The sequence below is a fragment of the Aphidius gifuensis genome, linkage group LG4 (assembly GCF_014905175.1).
Source record: "Aphidius gifuensis isolate YNYX2018 linkage group LG4, ASM1490517v1, whole genome shotgun sequence".
Lineage (NCBI taxonomy): Eukaryota > Metazoa > Arthropoda > Insecta > Hymenoptera > Braconidae > Aphidius > Aphidius gifuensis.
The window spans coordinates 4,453,663-4,468,915 of record NC_057791.1 but is presented as its reverse complement, the minus strand read 5'-3'; the positions used below and the strand labels follow the sequence as shown (position 1 = coordinate 4,468,915).

Here is a 15,253-nt window from a genome sequence, read left to right as displayed (position 1 = left end):
CATTTGTATATCAAATTGGCTAATTATATTTTTTATTTTTCAAATAGCCTCAATAATAAACACAAACAACACATGAAAATGTTGAATGTTAATAACAATTTATTTTTATTTATAAAATTATATTGTTTTACTTTAAAGCGTGACTTATTTGAATAACAACAAACAAGCTCGTCGATAATATTATACTAAATGACTATAAAAAAAAAAAAAACACCTCCAAAGCTTTGTAATAAAATGCTTGTAAAGAAAGCTCAAATAATTTTGAAAAATTGTAAATAATTAATCATCAATTAATATTGTTTTTTAAAAATAATAATTTAATTAAATATATGAGCTTTTTTTATTTATTCTTTCAGAAGAATAAAGAGTAAAATAAATTATATAAAATTGCTGACTATTTTGTTTTTTCAAAAAGAAAATATTAATGATTATTGTATTAAATAATATTAAATATAAATAGCAAAATCGACAAGCTGCTAATTGTAACAAAAAAAAAATAATAATAATATAATTTTAGGCGCGACGAAGAAGTTGGCTACATATACTTTTGACAATACAGTAACAATAATTTAATTATATTATTATTTCATTAATATCTATAATAATGCCAGTGGATATTAAATAATACTTGCATTTTAATAACATCTTTAACAAACTCACACTGACAATATTGAGAAAGTTAATTAATTATTCAATCAGCAAATTACATTGTTGAAAATTAATTCGAATGATGAAATGTCTCTTGATTTTTTTTTTTTAATCTAAAAATTAGTATTAAAATTCCCGACTAAAATGATTATTATATTTGTTTTTTTTTAAATAAATAACAATAATTAATTGAATGACTAAAAAAAAAAAAAATGTAAAAAATAGAAAAAGAAATATCAGTTGTCAAGTGACATTAGAAGCAAAAAAAAAAAAAAGGAGAGATAAATATTATAATTGTAAATTTACTAATAATTCAAATTGAATTGAAATAAATGTGATGTGCTCGATTCCAGCGAAGCCTAATTGCTCCGTAACAATTGTATATACAAAATAATCAATGATTTGGTATTTTTTTTTTTTTTTTATTACTTTCATTTGAATAAACCCGTTTGAAAAGTTTTTTTTTTTTTTATCCTGCAAAAAAACTTGTTTATAATTGTTTTTTGTTGAATGAATTTTGTTTTTCATATTTTGAAAAATTGTTTTTAGCCGAATCGAGTAAAGAATTATTGTTGTTTAATTTTTATTGGTTATTAATATTTGTTTAATAAATAAATATTTAAACATTGAATCTTGTTTCTGAGCCATCAGCCAACATGAGTGTAACAGTTCGATTATTAATCCATATTAAACGGGCCAGCCGCATTGGATTTAATCGTGCAACATCATTTATTGGTGCTGTACTATAAGATTTAACACAACGTGTTTGGGAATTACCCAAGCCAAACATTCCACTATTTGTTTGCTGCCAAAAACATAATTTATTTTCAGTACATGAATAACTGACGAGAAATTTACCCTCTGGTGAAAAACCAAGAGCTGTAACTGGTGCTTGATGAGCTGATACTGTTTGACATTTAACATTACCACGTAATTCATACAATGCAAGTTGTCCACTACGACCACCAACTGCTATTCGTCTTGTTGCTGAACAATGACTTACCTGATTAAAACGACATACTGCTGGAAATACTTCACTCAATGATTTTGTTTTTAAATGTCCTGGATCAAGACAATGAAGTATAATATCCATTACTTCAACAAGTAAATCACTCATTTCACTTTGCATTTTATCAATAAGTTGTTCAACAATTCTTAATATTTCTGGTTTAGCACGTGAAAGAACACTTGTACTTAAATTAACATTTAATGTTTGTGCATTTTGTTGTAATGTATTAAATCTAGCAACTTCTCTAGCCATTGTTGTAATAAATGCAGCTGGTCTTGCTGTTGCAATAAGTGCTAATGCATGTCTTGATGTTCTACATGTATCAGCAGCTGGTGTTAATGGTAAACCATATGTCATACTTGGTACAAGTTTATCAGCATCACAACATAATTCTAATAAACCTAATAATATTTTAGATACATCAAGATATGGCTCCCAAACAGTAAAACCCCTACCAATTAAATCAATAGCAGCTCTTCTTAATGATGTATGAAGTGGTAATTTTGATGAACCAGGTGCATGAAGAAGATGTGTTAATGCCATACTTGTATGTCTTGCTAAATTATTATTACCAATTCCAAAACCTTCAACAACTGAACTTTTACGTCTAATTGTTGTATCACCATCTTTTTTTTGATATACTGTTGCAACATCTTGTCCAAATTCAGCACCAATAACACCAAGTAATACAACAGCTGTTGTTTGTTTTCTTTTTAATTCAGCAACACTTGATGGTTTTCTTGTAATACTTATTTCTTCAGCAAGTTCTTCTTCTTCATCATCATCATCTGGATTAATATCAATTGGTGGTACTGGACTACCTGGTGGTGGACTATTATTTTGTGGTTGTAATGCAATTGGTTCTTGTGTACTATACATTGGTAAATATTGTGACCAATTATCAACAAGTGATTTACGTCCTTTTGGACCCATTCTACCAAGTTCAGCTAATAATAATGCTTGTGCTGCTTCACGTACTTCAAGACATTGATGTTGCCATCTACGTGCCATCATTTCAACTTGTGGACGTTTAAATGTTTTAGCACCACCTTGTGCAGCAACTTTATCTGGTAATAATACACAATGTAATGTTGCTAATAATGACCAACCTTGTTTTATTTGTGCTTGATGAGCTGTAAAATGTTCTTCACTTTCTTCTTCAGCTTTATTCCAATTAACACTAACACGATTTGATGTTCTATTTAATTTTCTATTTCTTTCTTGTTCAAGTACAAATGTTGCATTATTCATTGACATTAATGTATTTGATAATGCAACAACAGCTAAAAGATGATTACTTGTTAAAGTTGTTGATAGCTCCCAATGTGCACGTGATGTAAATGCTTTTGTTAAACGATCTTGACGAACTAATTCAGCTGGTAAACGTTGTTCAAGTTGAGTTGCTGGTTCACCAGCTGGTTCTAATTGTGTTTGCCATGTTGGAAGTAACAGTGACATGTAACCTGTTATTTTTGATTTATTAAATATATTAATATAATTAATATTAATAAATATATAGCTGCATGATAAAATAAATAAATAAATACCTCCTTTTGATAATACACCAAATGATACTGGTACCATTGGTCTAAGTAAACCTAATTTTCCTTCACATACACGATCAAGATCTGGATCCATACCCCAAGCATGAAGAAGACTCAATAATAATTGTGCTATTTCCATTGTAACATTTGGCTCACTAAAAGCACCATTACGTTTTAAATTATTTCGTGTTGTTTCACTTTGTCCTCCTTCACCTATTTAAAAAATTAATCACAATTAAAATGGTTTTTTTTTTTGTGTTTTATATAACTAATAAATAAAACATTTTTCTAAAAAATTATTGTTGTCATATCAAAGTGCATACTGTTGCTATATGCATGCGTGCAGCTTGCTAAATAAACTTTAATTTAAAAAATAAATAATAAGATATTACATGAAATAAAAAATATATATCTAAAGCATTATTTTATTCAATTATTATTACTCTAGTATATACTGAGCTATTTGGACTTAATAATTAAAAATTAAATATGCAAATTAAATATGGAAATTAAGACACACGATGCAAACTGAAAATGTCATGAAAAATTAAAATCAATCTATAGCAAATATAAAGCAAAATTATGAACTGATATATTTTTTTTTCTTGTTGATATAATGAAAGTGTAATTATTATTTTTTATTTGCAGCATTCAAATCTATTTTTTTCGCAGGCTAACCTTTACCATCAAATGTCGATGGCTTGAGACCAACACTTTCAGCTTTTGCCTGAAGTTTTGTATGAACATTTTCAGCTCCTTCCTTCATCTTAGCTATAATACCTGTTTATAAATAAAATTTTTTTGTTTTGTTTTTCTTTCTGCATTTATAATAAATTATTTGACAATATTTTACAACATCTAAATAAATTATACTGATAAAAAATAATAATTCAAAGCAAAACTTAATAATGTACACAATAATAATATTGATGAAATTTTCGTAATGATCATGAATCATCAAATAGTGTTAAAAAAAAATAATAAAATGCTATCGAGAATGAAAAAAAAATAAATAAATCAATTATTAAAACAGCATAATAAATTTATCACAATACCGTGTCGATCTTTTTCTTTGAGAATACGTTCAACATCACCTGCTTTGTCCTTAACACGACCAAAAAAGTCTAAAAGACAATTTTCAAAATTTTTTTTATAAACCTAATCATTTTTTTTTTGTTATATTAACGGTCCAACCAATTTGTCATGCAGTCTTACCTGCAATTTTTTTATGTGCATCGGGACTGGCCGATTGCGTTAATGCTGCAACTTTTTGATATTCAGATGCTGATATTAAACCCTGAGCTTCTAGAGATCCTGGTGACATCGCACCATATTCATCACTCAATGCTTGAACTTAATAAAATATATATAAATATATTATGGAATAATTTTCTTGCAATGACAAATTGTATTGTTTGTTAATTATTATTACTATCAATAATAAAAAACTATCATATCATTATTTTTCTTATGAAAATTTAAATAAACTGTACAAAATCATACTGCTAATTAAAAAATGAATAATTAAACCTACCAATAAGTGCTTCAATGTCAAAAAATAATATATGACTCTCTGGATCTTTTGGATTACTTCTAAAACCTTGAATCATAAGTGGTGCACCTTTTGATTTAATTTGATTACCATGATCATTACCATGACCACCATGAAGTTGTTGAAGTTGATGTAAACCACGTTGAGTTGCATGACGAATTGCTGATAAATTTCTATGTCTCAAACCCCTTTATAAATATCAATAACAATAATAATTTAATACTAGTTATCAATAATAAATGAAAAAAAAAAGGCTATTTAATATATTAACCTGAAGAAATGTACAGCAGGATTAGCAAGTCCTAATTCACCACCAGTTGCACTACCACCAGCAATTGCAATAGTATTTTCATCACAAGCATATAGTACTTCTTCAGCAATAATACCATGTAATACACGATCAAGATGACCAGTTTCCATTTGCCATACATAAACAGCACCATCAGAACAACCAATAATCATAAAATCATCAAGTGGTCTCCATTTAATTGTTACAACTGGAAATAAATGTCGTGATGCTAATACAACACATTTTCTTTCAGCTAATGATAATAATGTTACACTGTGATCAGATGCAACACTACATATACATTTTTGTATTCTTGGACTACAATTATCTGGTGGTACCATTAATTGTGTTATTTCACCAGCATGTACACAAAAACGATGTATCAATGTACCAGCATATAAATCCCATAAACAAACAGCAAAATCAACTGAACCAGATACAAGATGTGTTCTATCATATCTTGTTGCAACACTATGAGGATATAATAAACAATTAACACGTCCAGAATGTCCAAGTAATATTTGATGTGGTGGCCAATCATCATAATGCTGATGATTACCATGTAATAATTGTAACATAACTGTTTGTGTTGCTGGTACAATAATAATACTACCATCTTCACGTCCAACAACAAGACGACTTTGTTGTGGTAAATAAATACATGCTGTTAATTTAATACTATGATCATTTATTGTATCAAGTTGATCAAGTATACCAACTGGTGATGGTTTCATTGCTTCCCATGCTATTTCAAGACTTGTTTTTATTATTGGCTCAAGTTTTGGTGTTTTATTATCTGTTATATCTTGTAATTGTTGATTTGTTATTTCTGGTACTGACCAAAGTATAACAACTCCTTCACTATCACCACGTAGTAAATATTTTAATGTTTTTGTTTGACGTTGTACAGTGACTAGACGCATTGCCGGTGGGCATGATAATGGCTGTAATAATATTTTTTAAATTATTTTACACCATTAGTCTTTTAATTTATAATTGTTTTTATTTACCTTATCATCTGGTTGAGTTAATATGAGATATAAATATGGTTGATCATCTTCTGCTGATGATGTATGGAAGCTTGAATTATCAGCCACACTACTATGTTAAATTTAAAAAATAAAATATTGTTAATAAAAATATATTCTTTTTTTTTTTTACTCATTATTATCCAACTGACAAATCATTTATAAATTCATAAATAATTTATAAATAATATTGTCATTGTCAGAAACACTCAGTATACAAAAGCATGTATGAAAAATAGTTAATTTAAAATAAAAAAAAAATAAATAAATCTTATTAAAAATAATTTAATTTAATTTATAAAAATTTGATAACTAAAAAAAAAAATAGATTAATTAAGCAATATAATTTGCAAGCTGCAAATAAGCAATAATAATTAAGTGCAAAATTTGCATGCCAGTGAAATTAATAAATATTAAAAAAATATAAATAATAAATAAGTAAAATGACAATTTAAATGATTCATTTATACAAATGTTTGTTGATTTAATTAATTTAATAAAGTGGAAAAGATATAAGTAGTTTACTATGTTTTTTTTTTTTTTTTTGTATTAAAATAATGAATTAAATAATGAAAATAGTGGTGGTGTTACCTGCTGAGAGCCTTGCCCTTCAGCTTGCTACATAATGGACCAATTCCCCCGTAGATTCATAGTAGAAGTGATTTGTTTGTTTATTTATATGTTGTTTTTTTTTTTTTATTATGAAAAAAAAGAAAAACATTTACCATGAAAAAATGAAAAAAAAAATAGTTAATAATGTGTAGAATCGTTCATGAAACTAATGCATTGATGAATAATTATTATTATGAATTATTAAATATTATTTATAACAATAATAATAATAATGTTTATTAAAGATTAATTAATTAATTTGTGCATCGCCAGCAAGTGTCATATATCGAGCAGCAGCAGCATTAATTTTTTTTTATTATTTAAATAGCTAATTATTATTATTTTTATTTATCATCATTCTGTATTTTCTTTTTTAATATTCAGTGTGCATCGTAACTAAATCTAAATGCTAATTCATACATATGAATAAAATTAAATTAAATAAATTAACAAAATCAACTCGAATTAGTAAAAAAAAAAAGAAAAAAAATTATGAAAAATCTATAAGTGATTTTAAATTAAAAAAAAAAAATTCTACATTTATTATTAATCTACCTTTCGAGCTGTACCAGAACCCTATAACCATGAAGAAAAAAAAATAACAAAAAAAAAAATATATATATAGTCAGTGAATTGATAATAAAATTTTTTATAAAAATATTTATCAATTATTATCCGGATGATAAATTATTATTGTTATATAAATGTTATTACGATACTGAAAATTTAATTTTGTTATTATTCATTTTTTTGTTGTTGCAAATGTTCAAGTGTTTTTATTTGTTTGATATTTATTTTTATAATGAGTAATATTAATACGTACTTTGCTGGTAATTTGTATAGATAACCATGGCCTTCATCACTCCAAACAATAACTCTATCAGCAGCTAAAAAATCACCAGCCATCCAACGTTCACCAGGTGGTGATGTTACCGAGCAAAGAACAGAAAAATCACCAGCATCAAAAATCTGTAAAATAAAATAAACTCAAATATTTAAAGTAGCTATTTTATAATTATAAAAAAAATTGATTAATTTACCTGCCAATATTTTGAACAAACAATTAAAACTGTTCTTTGATTATATGGACAACATGTCATTGCAAGTGCATTTAAACATCTTATTTGTTTACTCTCATGTTCATAAAGTGGCTCGCTGTTACGATTTTCATGACCCAATAATGTCCAAACTTTTACAGTACCAGTTGTCGTCAATGCAAGTACAACATCATCTTTAAAAAAATTAACAATTATGTTTTTAAAGAATGAAAAAAATATTATAAACAATATAATAATAATAATAATATATTAATTAAAATAAAACAATCAAAGCTATTTTAATTTTGACAATTTAAATAATAAAAAATAAATTTTTTTCTGATTATTAAATTCATGCGTATTTTTATTTACGTGATTGTTAATTACTTTTTTTTTTATTTTTTAAATTCATGCAATTTTTTGTATTATATTGTTTTAATAAGCGATATTAATTGTTAATATTTTTAGTCAAATTAGCATGCAATTCATCATATTTTTATTTCATTTTTTTTTTTGTGTATTTGTGGTAATTTAAAAATAATTTATGATAAAGTGTAATGATGAATTTAAAAACATGCTTTGAATTGAAAAAAAAAAAAAAAAAAAAATGTAATTATAAATGGCTAAATTATTATCTAAGCACGAGCAAATACTGACATTGAAAAATTATAAATTAAATAACAACATTTATACTTTTAAATTTTAATAAAAAATTAACATGCATTAATTATTTTATTTTTTTTTTCTATCTCATCTTAAATTTTAAACGTGTTTGTTTGTTTTTTTTTTTTTTTTGCAATATCTTATTTGTGTTCTGTAAATACTTACGATAGTAATCGTACAGCTAATGTGTAATTGTGAAAATAATGACTGATGAAGTGTGTTTTATGTGTGATGAATTTGTTTTTTTTTTTTCTTTTTTCTTTTAATTTATATATATTTTTTTTAATGATTAATGAAAAATGGTTAGCTGAGAGATGAAAGGTAAAAATAGAAAATTAAATTAAAATATAATTAAATAATTTATAGAAAAAGGAATTTTTTAAATAATATCAATTTTGTCAAATATATAACTGAAAAAATTACAAGTTTAAACAAATAATTATTTATCTGCTCGCATAGAACCAGCCCACTTTTATAATATTCATGCTGCAACATTATAATTTTCATTAAATAGATAAATAACTATTTTTAATTACAAAAATAATTTATTTAATTTATCCCCATAATATTTCTAATAAAAAAAAAAACAAAAAAAACCATGTTAGTATTTTAAAAAACCCAAGATTTTTTCTTCTCAATATTTTTCCCTTATCGAGTATTTTTTTTTAAATTTATCAACAATAATACAACTTAAATAATCAAAATAGAATTTAATAAAAAAAAATAATTTTCATTATTGACAGCTGTTAATAAATAATCGTTATTAAATATTTTTAAAAAACTATTTAATTAATATATAAAGATTAAGAAAAATAAAAAAAAAAAAAAAAATTAATAAAAATCAAGGTAATTGGTTGAGGATAAAAGCATAGGTGTGATGAAGTGTAACTAACTTGTGTGCACGTAGAACCGACCTTTCCGTTTGGCCGGCCGTAGCACGTGCAAGGCACTAATCCAGTCAGGATTGACACGTGAGCTGAGTGTAAATATGACTTCTAAACTGAATGGATCCATGACAAGAACTTCTGGATAATATCTAGATAAATAAATGAATAAAATAATAAATATATCTTATAGCTAATATCAATTTTACAATGAATTTAAACATACCCAGAACAAAACAACCTGACATCTTCACCACCAGCAGAAACATATGGTAACATTTGTGTATGAATATTGTTTAGCTTAACAGCTTCACGACATTTACCATCAACAACATCCCATGTACACATTTCACCACTCTCACTACTGCTTACAATATAATTTTGTTCCATAACAACACTTGCTTTACTTAGACACATTATTGGTGCTGTATGTCCAACAAGTAAACATCTTGGTGTCATCTATAATTTTATAAATATAACATATGTATTTGTAATGTTAATTTATCAATAAGTAAATTATTATTTTACCTTTAGTGTATCAGGATCAACTTGCCAAAGACATATTTGTCCATCATAACAACCAGTAACAAGAGTTTTTTGATCTCTTGATAAATAAATACATGATATACAATGAGTTGGTGCTATTTTTCCCCAAAGCACTATTGGCACCACTAAACTTGGTCCAGCTGTCATTTTTATTTAACAAATTTTATCTGTAATTATAAAAATTTTATCATTTATTTTTTGTAAATTAATTTTCATCATGTGATTTATAATTATAATTAAACAAATAAATACCTTTGTGTCAAGTAACAAGTGTTATTCAAGGTTGACAACTTGATTATTTTAATTTTTAATTTGTCTTTAAGTTTTCATTATTCTTTTATTAACAAATTAAAACACCCAAATACCACCTAGAAAATAAAATATAACAATAATAAATTATTTTTGTTTTTTTTTCGTGTCATTAATTTTATTTAGACAGATAAATTTATTAATAACTCAAGGATTATTTGATTACTCTATTGTTGATAATAGAAATATTAATTTATAAGAAAAATAAAAATATTTTTTTGGAGCTAGATACTTGTCAACTGACGTCAGAGAAAAACATTTTTTTTAAATTAATAATATTTGGTGTTTTTAATTTTTAAAAATAATAAATATCACAAGTCACGAGTTCTGACATTTGTCTGTTAATTAAATAAAAAAAAAAAATAATATTATTGTTTGTATAAAAAAATAATAATAATATTAAATTAAAAATAAAATCTCTCAATAATATTAAAGAACAAATAACAAAAAAAAAAAAGAAAAAAAAAAATCAATTATTATATGTTTTTTTTTTTTGTAAATTTAGTTAGGTACAATATTGACGATATAAAATAATTAATTAAAATAAATTACACTAATAAAACATGTCAAATGTGTGTCGGAACTTTACACACAAATATGTCACTGACAAATCAACACTCACATATACACCAACACAAATAAAATTCATTAAATCATCATTATAAAAAAATAATTCAAGCATATGTAATATATTTCCAAATAATTAAAATAAATCAACAATTAAATTTATTAATAATTTTACCTTTTATAGTAACAAATGACAACAAGTAATTATTATTATTATATTTTATTAAAATATAATGAGCTTATAATGCTAATAAAAACAGTCAATTTCCTTCACTTGGCCATCTTGAAATTACACACCATCAAAACAGCTGTTTTTTTGAGTCGATTTATAGCGCATTTACTATTGCGCAGTCGTCAATAGACATTTAAATAAACACACAAGTTATTAATGATTTTATAAAACACCTAATTTGTAAAAAAATATATATTATTTTTATTAATTTAAAAAAATTTAAAATATATTTTTACATTGAAATATAATTAAATATCAATAATATTATTTTTATTTGTAACAAGATCTCTATCTAAAATAGCCAATGAAGCACCAACAAGATGTAATGATCCAGTTATTAGTACCATTATTTTATCATTGTTATTATTATTAATTTGTAAATTAATTATATTTTCAATTGCTTGTGTTATTGATTGATTAATAACAGCTGGACTATATATCCAATGATCCATATGTAAATGACATTTTTTTAATTGTTCATCAATTCCAAAATTTATATTTTCATGATCATGAGATTTAGTACCACTATTATTTGGTACAAAATAAACATAATTAAAATTAATTGTTTTTAAAATATTAAAAAGTTCACAATAATCACGACTACCTGTTGAATTAAATATTAATATTTTTTTAACATTAATATTATTGTTAATTTTTTTATAATTTATTATTGATTTATTAAACCAATTAACACAATTTTTCATACTCTCTTGTGTATGTGCACCATCTAGATAAACATCTAAATATTTACCATTAATTATTTGACTTCTTCCAGGACATTGTGTATTTTTTAATGCTAATTCAACAATATTTTTATCAAAATTAATTATATTATTGTTGTTGTCGTTGTCATTGTATTTTTTAATAAATGTTTCAGCTAATTGTACAGCTAATGCAGCATTTTCAAATTGTACAAAACTATCAATTCCTAATTTTGGTGGATAATTATTAAGTATATTTAATTTATCAACATTAACAATTGTTAAATCACAATTTTTTTCAATAGAACGTTTGTATAAAATATCAATTGCTTCTTGACGTTGATTGACTGTGAATGCTGGTACATGATTTTTAAATATTCCAGCTTTTTGCCAAGCAATACTTGATAAATCATTACCAAGTAACTGCATATGATCAAGTTCTAATTTTGTAATACCAACACATGTTGGTTTTTCAATGATATTTGTACAATCAAGTTCACCACCAATACCAACTTCTAATATTGCAACATCAATATCTGTTGTTAATATAATATGAAACATTAAAATTGTCATAAATTTAAAATACGTTGGCATATCATATTCTTTAGTTTGTAAATTTTCAAGTATTTTATAAACATGAGAAAATTTATTTATAAAATTATCTTCACTTATTGGTTTTCCATTAATTCTTATTCTTTCACGTACAGTTACAAGATGAGGTGATGTATAAAGAGCTGTTTTAAAACCATGATGACGAAGTATTGATTCTAAAAATCCACATGTTGAACCTTTACCTTTTGTACCAGCAACATGAATTATTGGAATTCTATTCAAGTCATTTAGACTTATACCAGATCTAAAAATAAATTGATAAATAATTTTCTGCTATTATATTAATTATTATAAAATTATTATTATTATACCTTATTAAATATTTTTTAGTGTCTTCAAGTGTTGTTCTACTTTGAGAGTTGCACTTTGTAACTGAACGTAGATATGCACTATTGCTTTGTAATTTATTTAAAGCTCTAATTGTTTCCTGATAAAATATAAATAATCATTAAGATAAAATATACAACATGTTTTATTAAATTGATAAAACTATTCTTACCTCATATGTTGGTTTTGTTGATGAAGAGAAAGTTTTTGATGTTCCATTTTGTGCCATTCTAATGATTTTTTTTCTAATCATTTATGCTATGTCGTACACTGTCGTTGTAAAAAAAATTAATATAATAATAAATGAATATTATAAATAATTAAATTTATTTATAATATGTAATTACATATAAATTTTTCTAATCTTTAATGATTAATGGAATTGTATGTTATGTTTTTTTCTTTTTTTAAATTAAAAAATGAGTGTTTGTTTTAAAAAAATAAACACATTTCAAGAAGATTTAAATGGCCCATGTGTTCTGACATATGTATGCAGTTGAGCTTAACCTCGATTTGATGAAAATCATGAAATATTTATTATTTAAATTAAAACAAATATATAAATATTATAAAAAATTAAAAATATATATTATTTCGATTATTTTCCAGAGTTTAAATGAGATAGTAAAATTACCTGACAATATTTCGATTTACAAACACTACTTGAGTACAATCTGATAAACAAATTATTGCATCAACTAACTTGTGGGTCAAACAGTCAGTGCTGCCTCTGTTACTTTTTTTTTTGCAATATTGCTTTATTTTTAATAAATAAATAACAACAAATTTACAACATATTTCGAATCACTGATAACTCTGGATAACTCATATCATCATAAAAAAAAAATTATATAATAATTTATTTTACTAAATAATAAATAGAATGTTTAAAAAAATAATTCAAGTGATTAGGAAGAAGATACAATTTTGGAGTAAAAAATAAATTAAAGAATTACCTTGTTCCCAGAAGGGATTATTTATTTATTTACTTTTTTTTTTTTTTTTTTTTCATTTATTAAATAATAATTCATCGCAAGAAAAATTTTATTATCTCACTTTTTTTCTTCTTCACACTTTTGAGAATATTTTTAATTTTTTTTTTGTAATTTTTTAAATCTTATTTATCTACATTTTTTTTTTCACATTTAATTATCAACTTTTTCTTTCACTATTTAACATAAAAAAAAAAAATAATAATTTTCACACAAACTGTAAATTATTTGTTGAACATAATTTTAAAATATTATGAAAATTAAGTTTAAAAAAAAAAAAAAACTTTCACAATAAAATAAACCAATGGAAGTATTTAAAACATTAAAACTTTGTAACTATTTAAATAGTTTATTTGTTATTATCTATTGACAAGAGCAATTAAATGAATTTCATCTGAGCCAAAGTTTCAATCTCAATGCATCAACACCATTAAGATAATAACGAAATAATCTTTTATCACGTACAAAACCAAGATTTTCATATAATGTTAATGCTGGACGATTTGTTATTTCAGTTTCAAGTACAACTTCATCAGCATCATCATCAATCATTGCTGTTATTGCTCGTCTAACAAGATTTGATCCAATTCCAAGTTTACGATAATTAAAATCAACAGCAAGCATTGCAATATAACCACGTTTTATTATTTTTCTATGTAAATCTAATTTACAAACAATTGCACCAACACATTTATTATCATGCATTGCCTGTTGAAAATTAACAAAACAAAATGTTAATAAATAACAATAAAATAAATAAATCTTTAAATAAATAAATAAAATAATTACCAAAAAGCATAGCTTTGGCCAATTGTGAATAAAATATCTGTATGTGTAAATTGAATATGGTTCACTCAAATCTTTTTGTATCAATTTCATAATATCTGGCATTTGTAATTCACTTGTATAGCTAACATAATTTATATGAATATTCCTTGGTGCTGTACATGATGCTTCTGTTAAAAAACATTAAATAAATAAACAAATTAATTATTATATCAACCTAATTGTGTGTGTATGTATTTAAAAAATATATTTACCTAAATTGTTTAAATGGTTAGTCATACACTCCAAATTTTGTGACACTAATTCTTTATTATCTGATAATTTTCTAGATAAATCACATACTCCATTGACCTGGTGCAAACCATTGCCTATTTTTGAATCATTTAAATGATCATTTTCATTATCTGGACAAAGTCTTGAATTAATTACAAGTGTTGTCATGTCAGGAATTAATGATGTATCAGATTTATCATTTATCAATATTTTATCACCACTTTCCAACTTATTATTATCCATTTTTTATTTTTATAACAGTTTTATTTACTGTATTTATTTAATTGTGGAAGATTTAATTGATTATTTTTTTTTTAAAGACACTTTGTAGATTGATTAATAATATAATTTTTTTTATCTTAAAAACACTTTTTTTTTTTACTCTTATTGTTAATCAAGTTTAGAGGTTATTATACGATGATCATTTTAATCAAGATATTTTTTATGTCATTTTTAAAAATATTAATAATTATAATTGATAACTCTTTTTTTAATATATACCTATATATATATTATCTAAAGTACGTCAACTGTTGGATGTGGTTGGATGACAGGCGCCATATTAGATTATTTTTTTTATCATAGAAAAAAAAAAAATAAAAAAAAGCAACCAGCGTGAAGTTGGTTTTTTTTTTTTTTTTT

General features: G+C 24.2%; 3 protein-coding genes across 25 annotated transcripts; all 3 read right to left on the bottom strand.

The window, feature by feature from the left end:
- On the bottom strand, window positions 1-11,072 carry LOC122854657 (WD repeat-containing protein 7). Of its 23 annotated transcripts, none has more exons than XM_044155506.1 (17): window positions 10,864-11,072; window positions 10,065-10,180; window positions 9,795-9,979; window positions 9,493-9,725; window positions 9,276-9,418; window positions 7,723-7,913; window positions 7,506-7,651; window positions 7,238-7,258; window positions 6,662-6,688; window positions 6,053-6,143; window positions 5,025-5,986; window positions 4,736-4,941; window positions 4,417-4,554; window positions 4,257-4,325; window positions 3,886-3,981; window positions 3,205-3,414; window positions 1-3,120 (listed from the first exon to the last, which is right to left on the bottom strand). In XM_044155506.1, the coding sequence occupies exons 3-17, from the start codon at window positions 9,957-9,959 to the stop codon at window positions 1,268-1,270; spliced, it is 4,551 nt and encodes a 1,516-aa protein (XP_044011441.1). In that variant the 5' UTR covers window positions 9,960-9,979; window positions 10,065-10,180; window positions 10,864-11,072; the 3' UTR covers window positions 1-1,267. The 23 variants fall into 23 exon arrangements, with proteins under 23 accessions (XP_044011441.1, XP_044011438.1, XP_044011440.1 ...); XM_044155503.1 differs by having other exon boundaries at window positions 3,880-3,981; window positions 10,864-11,071; XM_044155505.1 differs by having other exon boundaries at window positions 3,880-3,981; window positions 6,053-6,140; window positions 10,864-11,071.
- A 448-nt stretch (window positions 11,073-11,520) lies between these two features.
- On the bottom strand, window positions 11,521-12,789 carry LOC122853749 (folylpolyglutamate synthase, mitochondrial-like). The gene is made up of 6 exons (XM_044154168.1): window positions 12,733-12,789; window positions 12,545-12,660; window positions 12,290-12,477; window positions 11,930-12,157; window positions 11,605-11,716; window positions 11,521-11,524 (listed from the first exon to the last, which is right to left on the bottom strand). The coding sequence occupies exons 1-6, from the start codon at window positions 12,787-12,789 to the stop codon at window positions 11,521-11,523; spliced, it is 705 nt and encodes a 234-aa protein (XP_044010103.1).
- LOC122854658 (N-alpha-acetyltransferase 30-like) lies at window positions 12,733-15,180 on the bottom strand. Its single transcript, XM_044155528.1, has 4 exons — window positions 14,593-15,180; window positions 14,342-14,508; window positions 13,517-14,260; window positions 12,733-12,830 (listed from the first exon to the last, which is right to left on the bottom strand). Exons 1-3 carry the CDS (start codon window positions 14,852-14,854, stop codon window positions 13,943-13,945), a joined length of 747 nt encoding a protein of 248 aa, XP_044011463.1. The 5' UTR covers window positions 14,855-15,180; the 3' UTR covers window positions 12,733-12,830; window positions 13,517-13,942.
- Window positions 15,181-15,253: the final 73 nt, after the last annotated feature.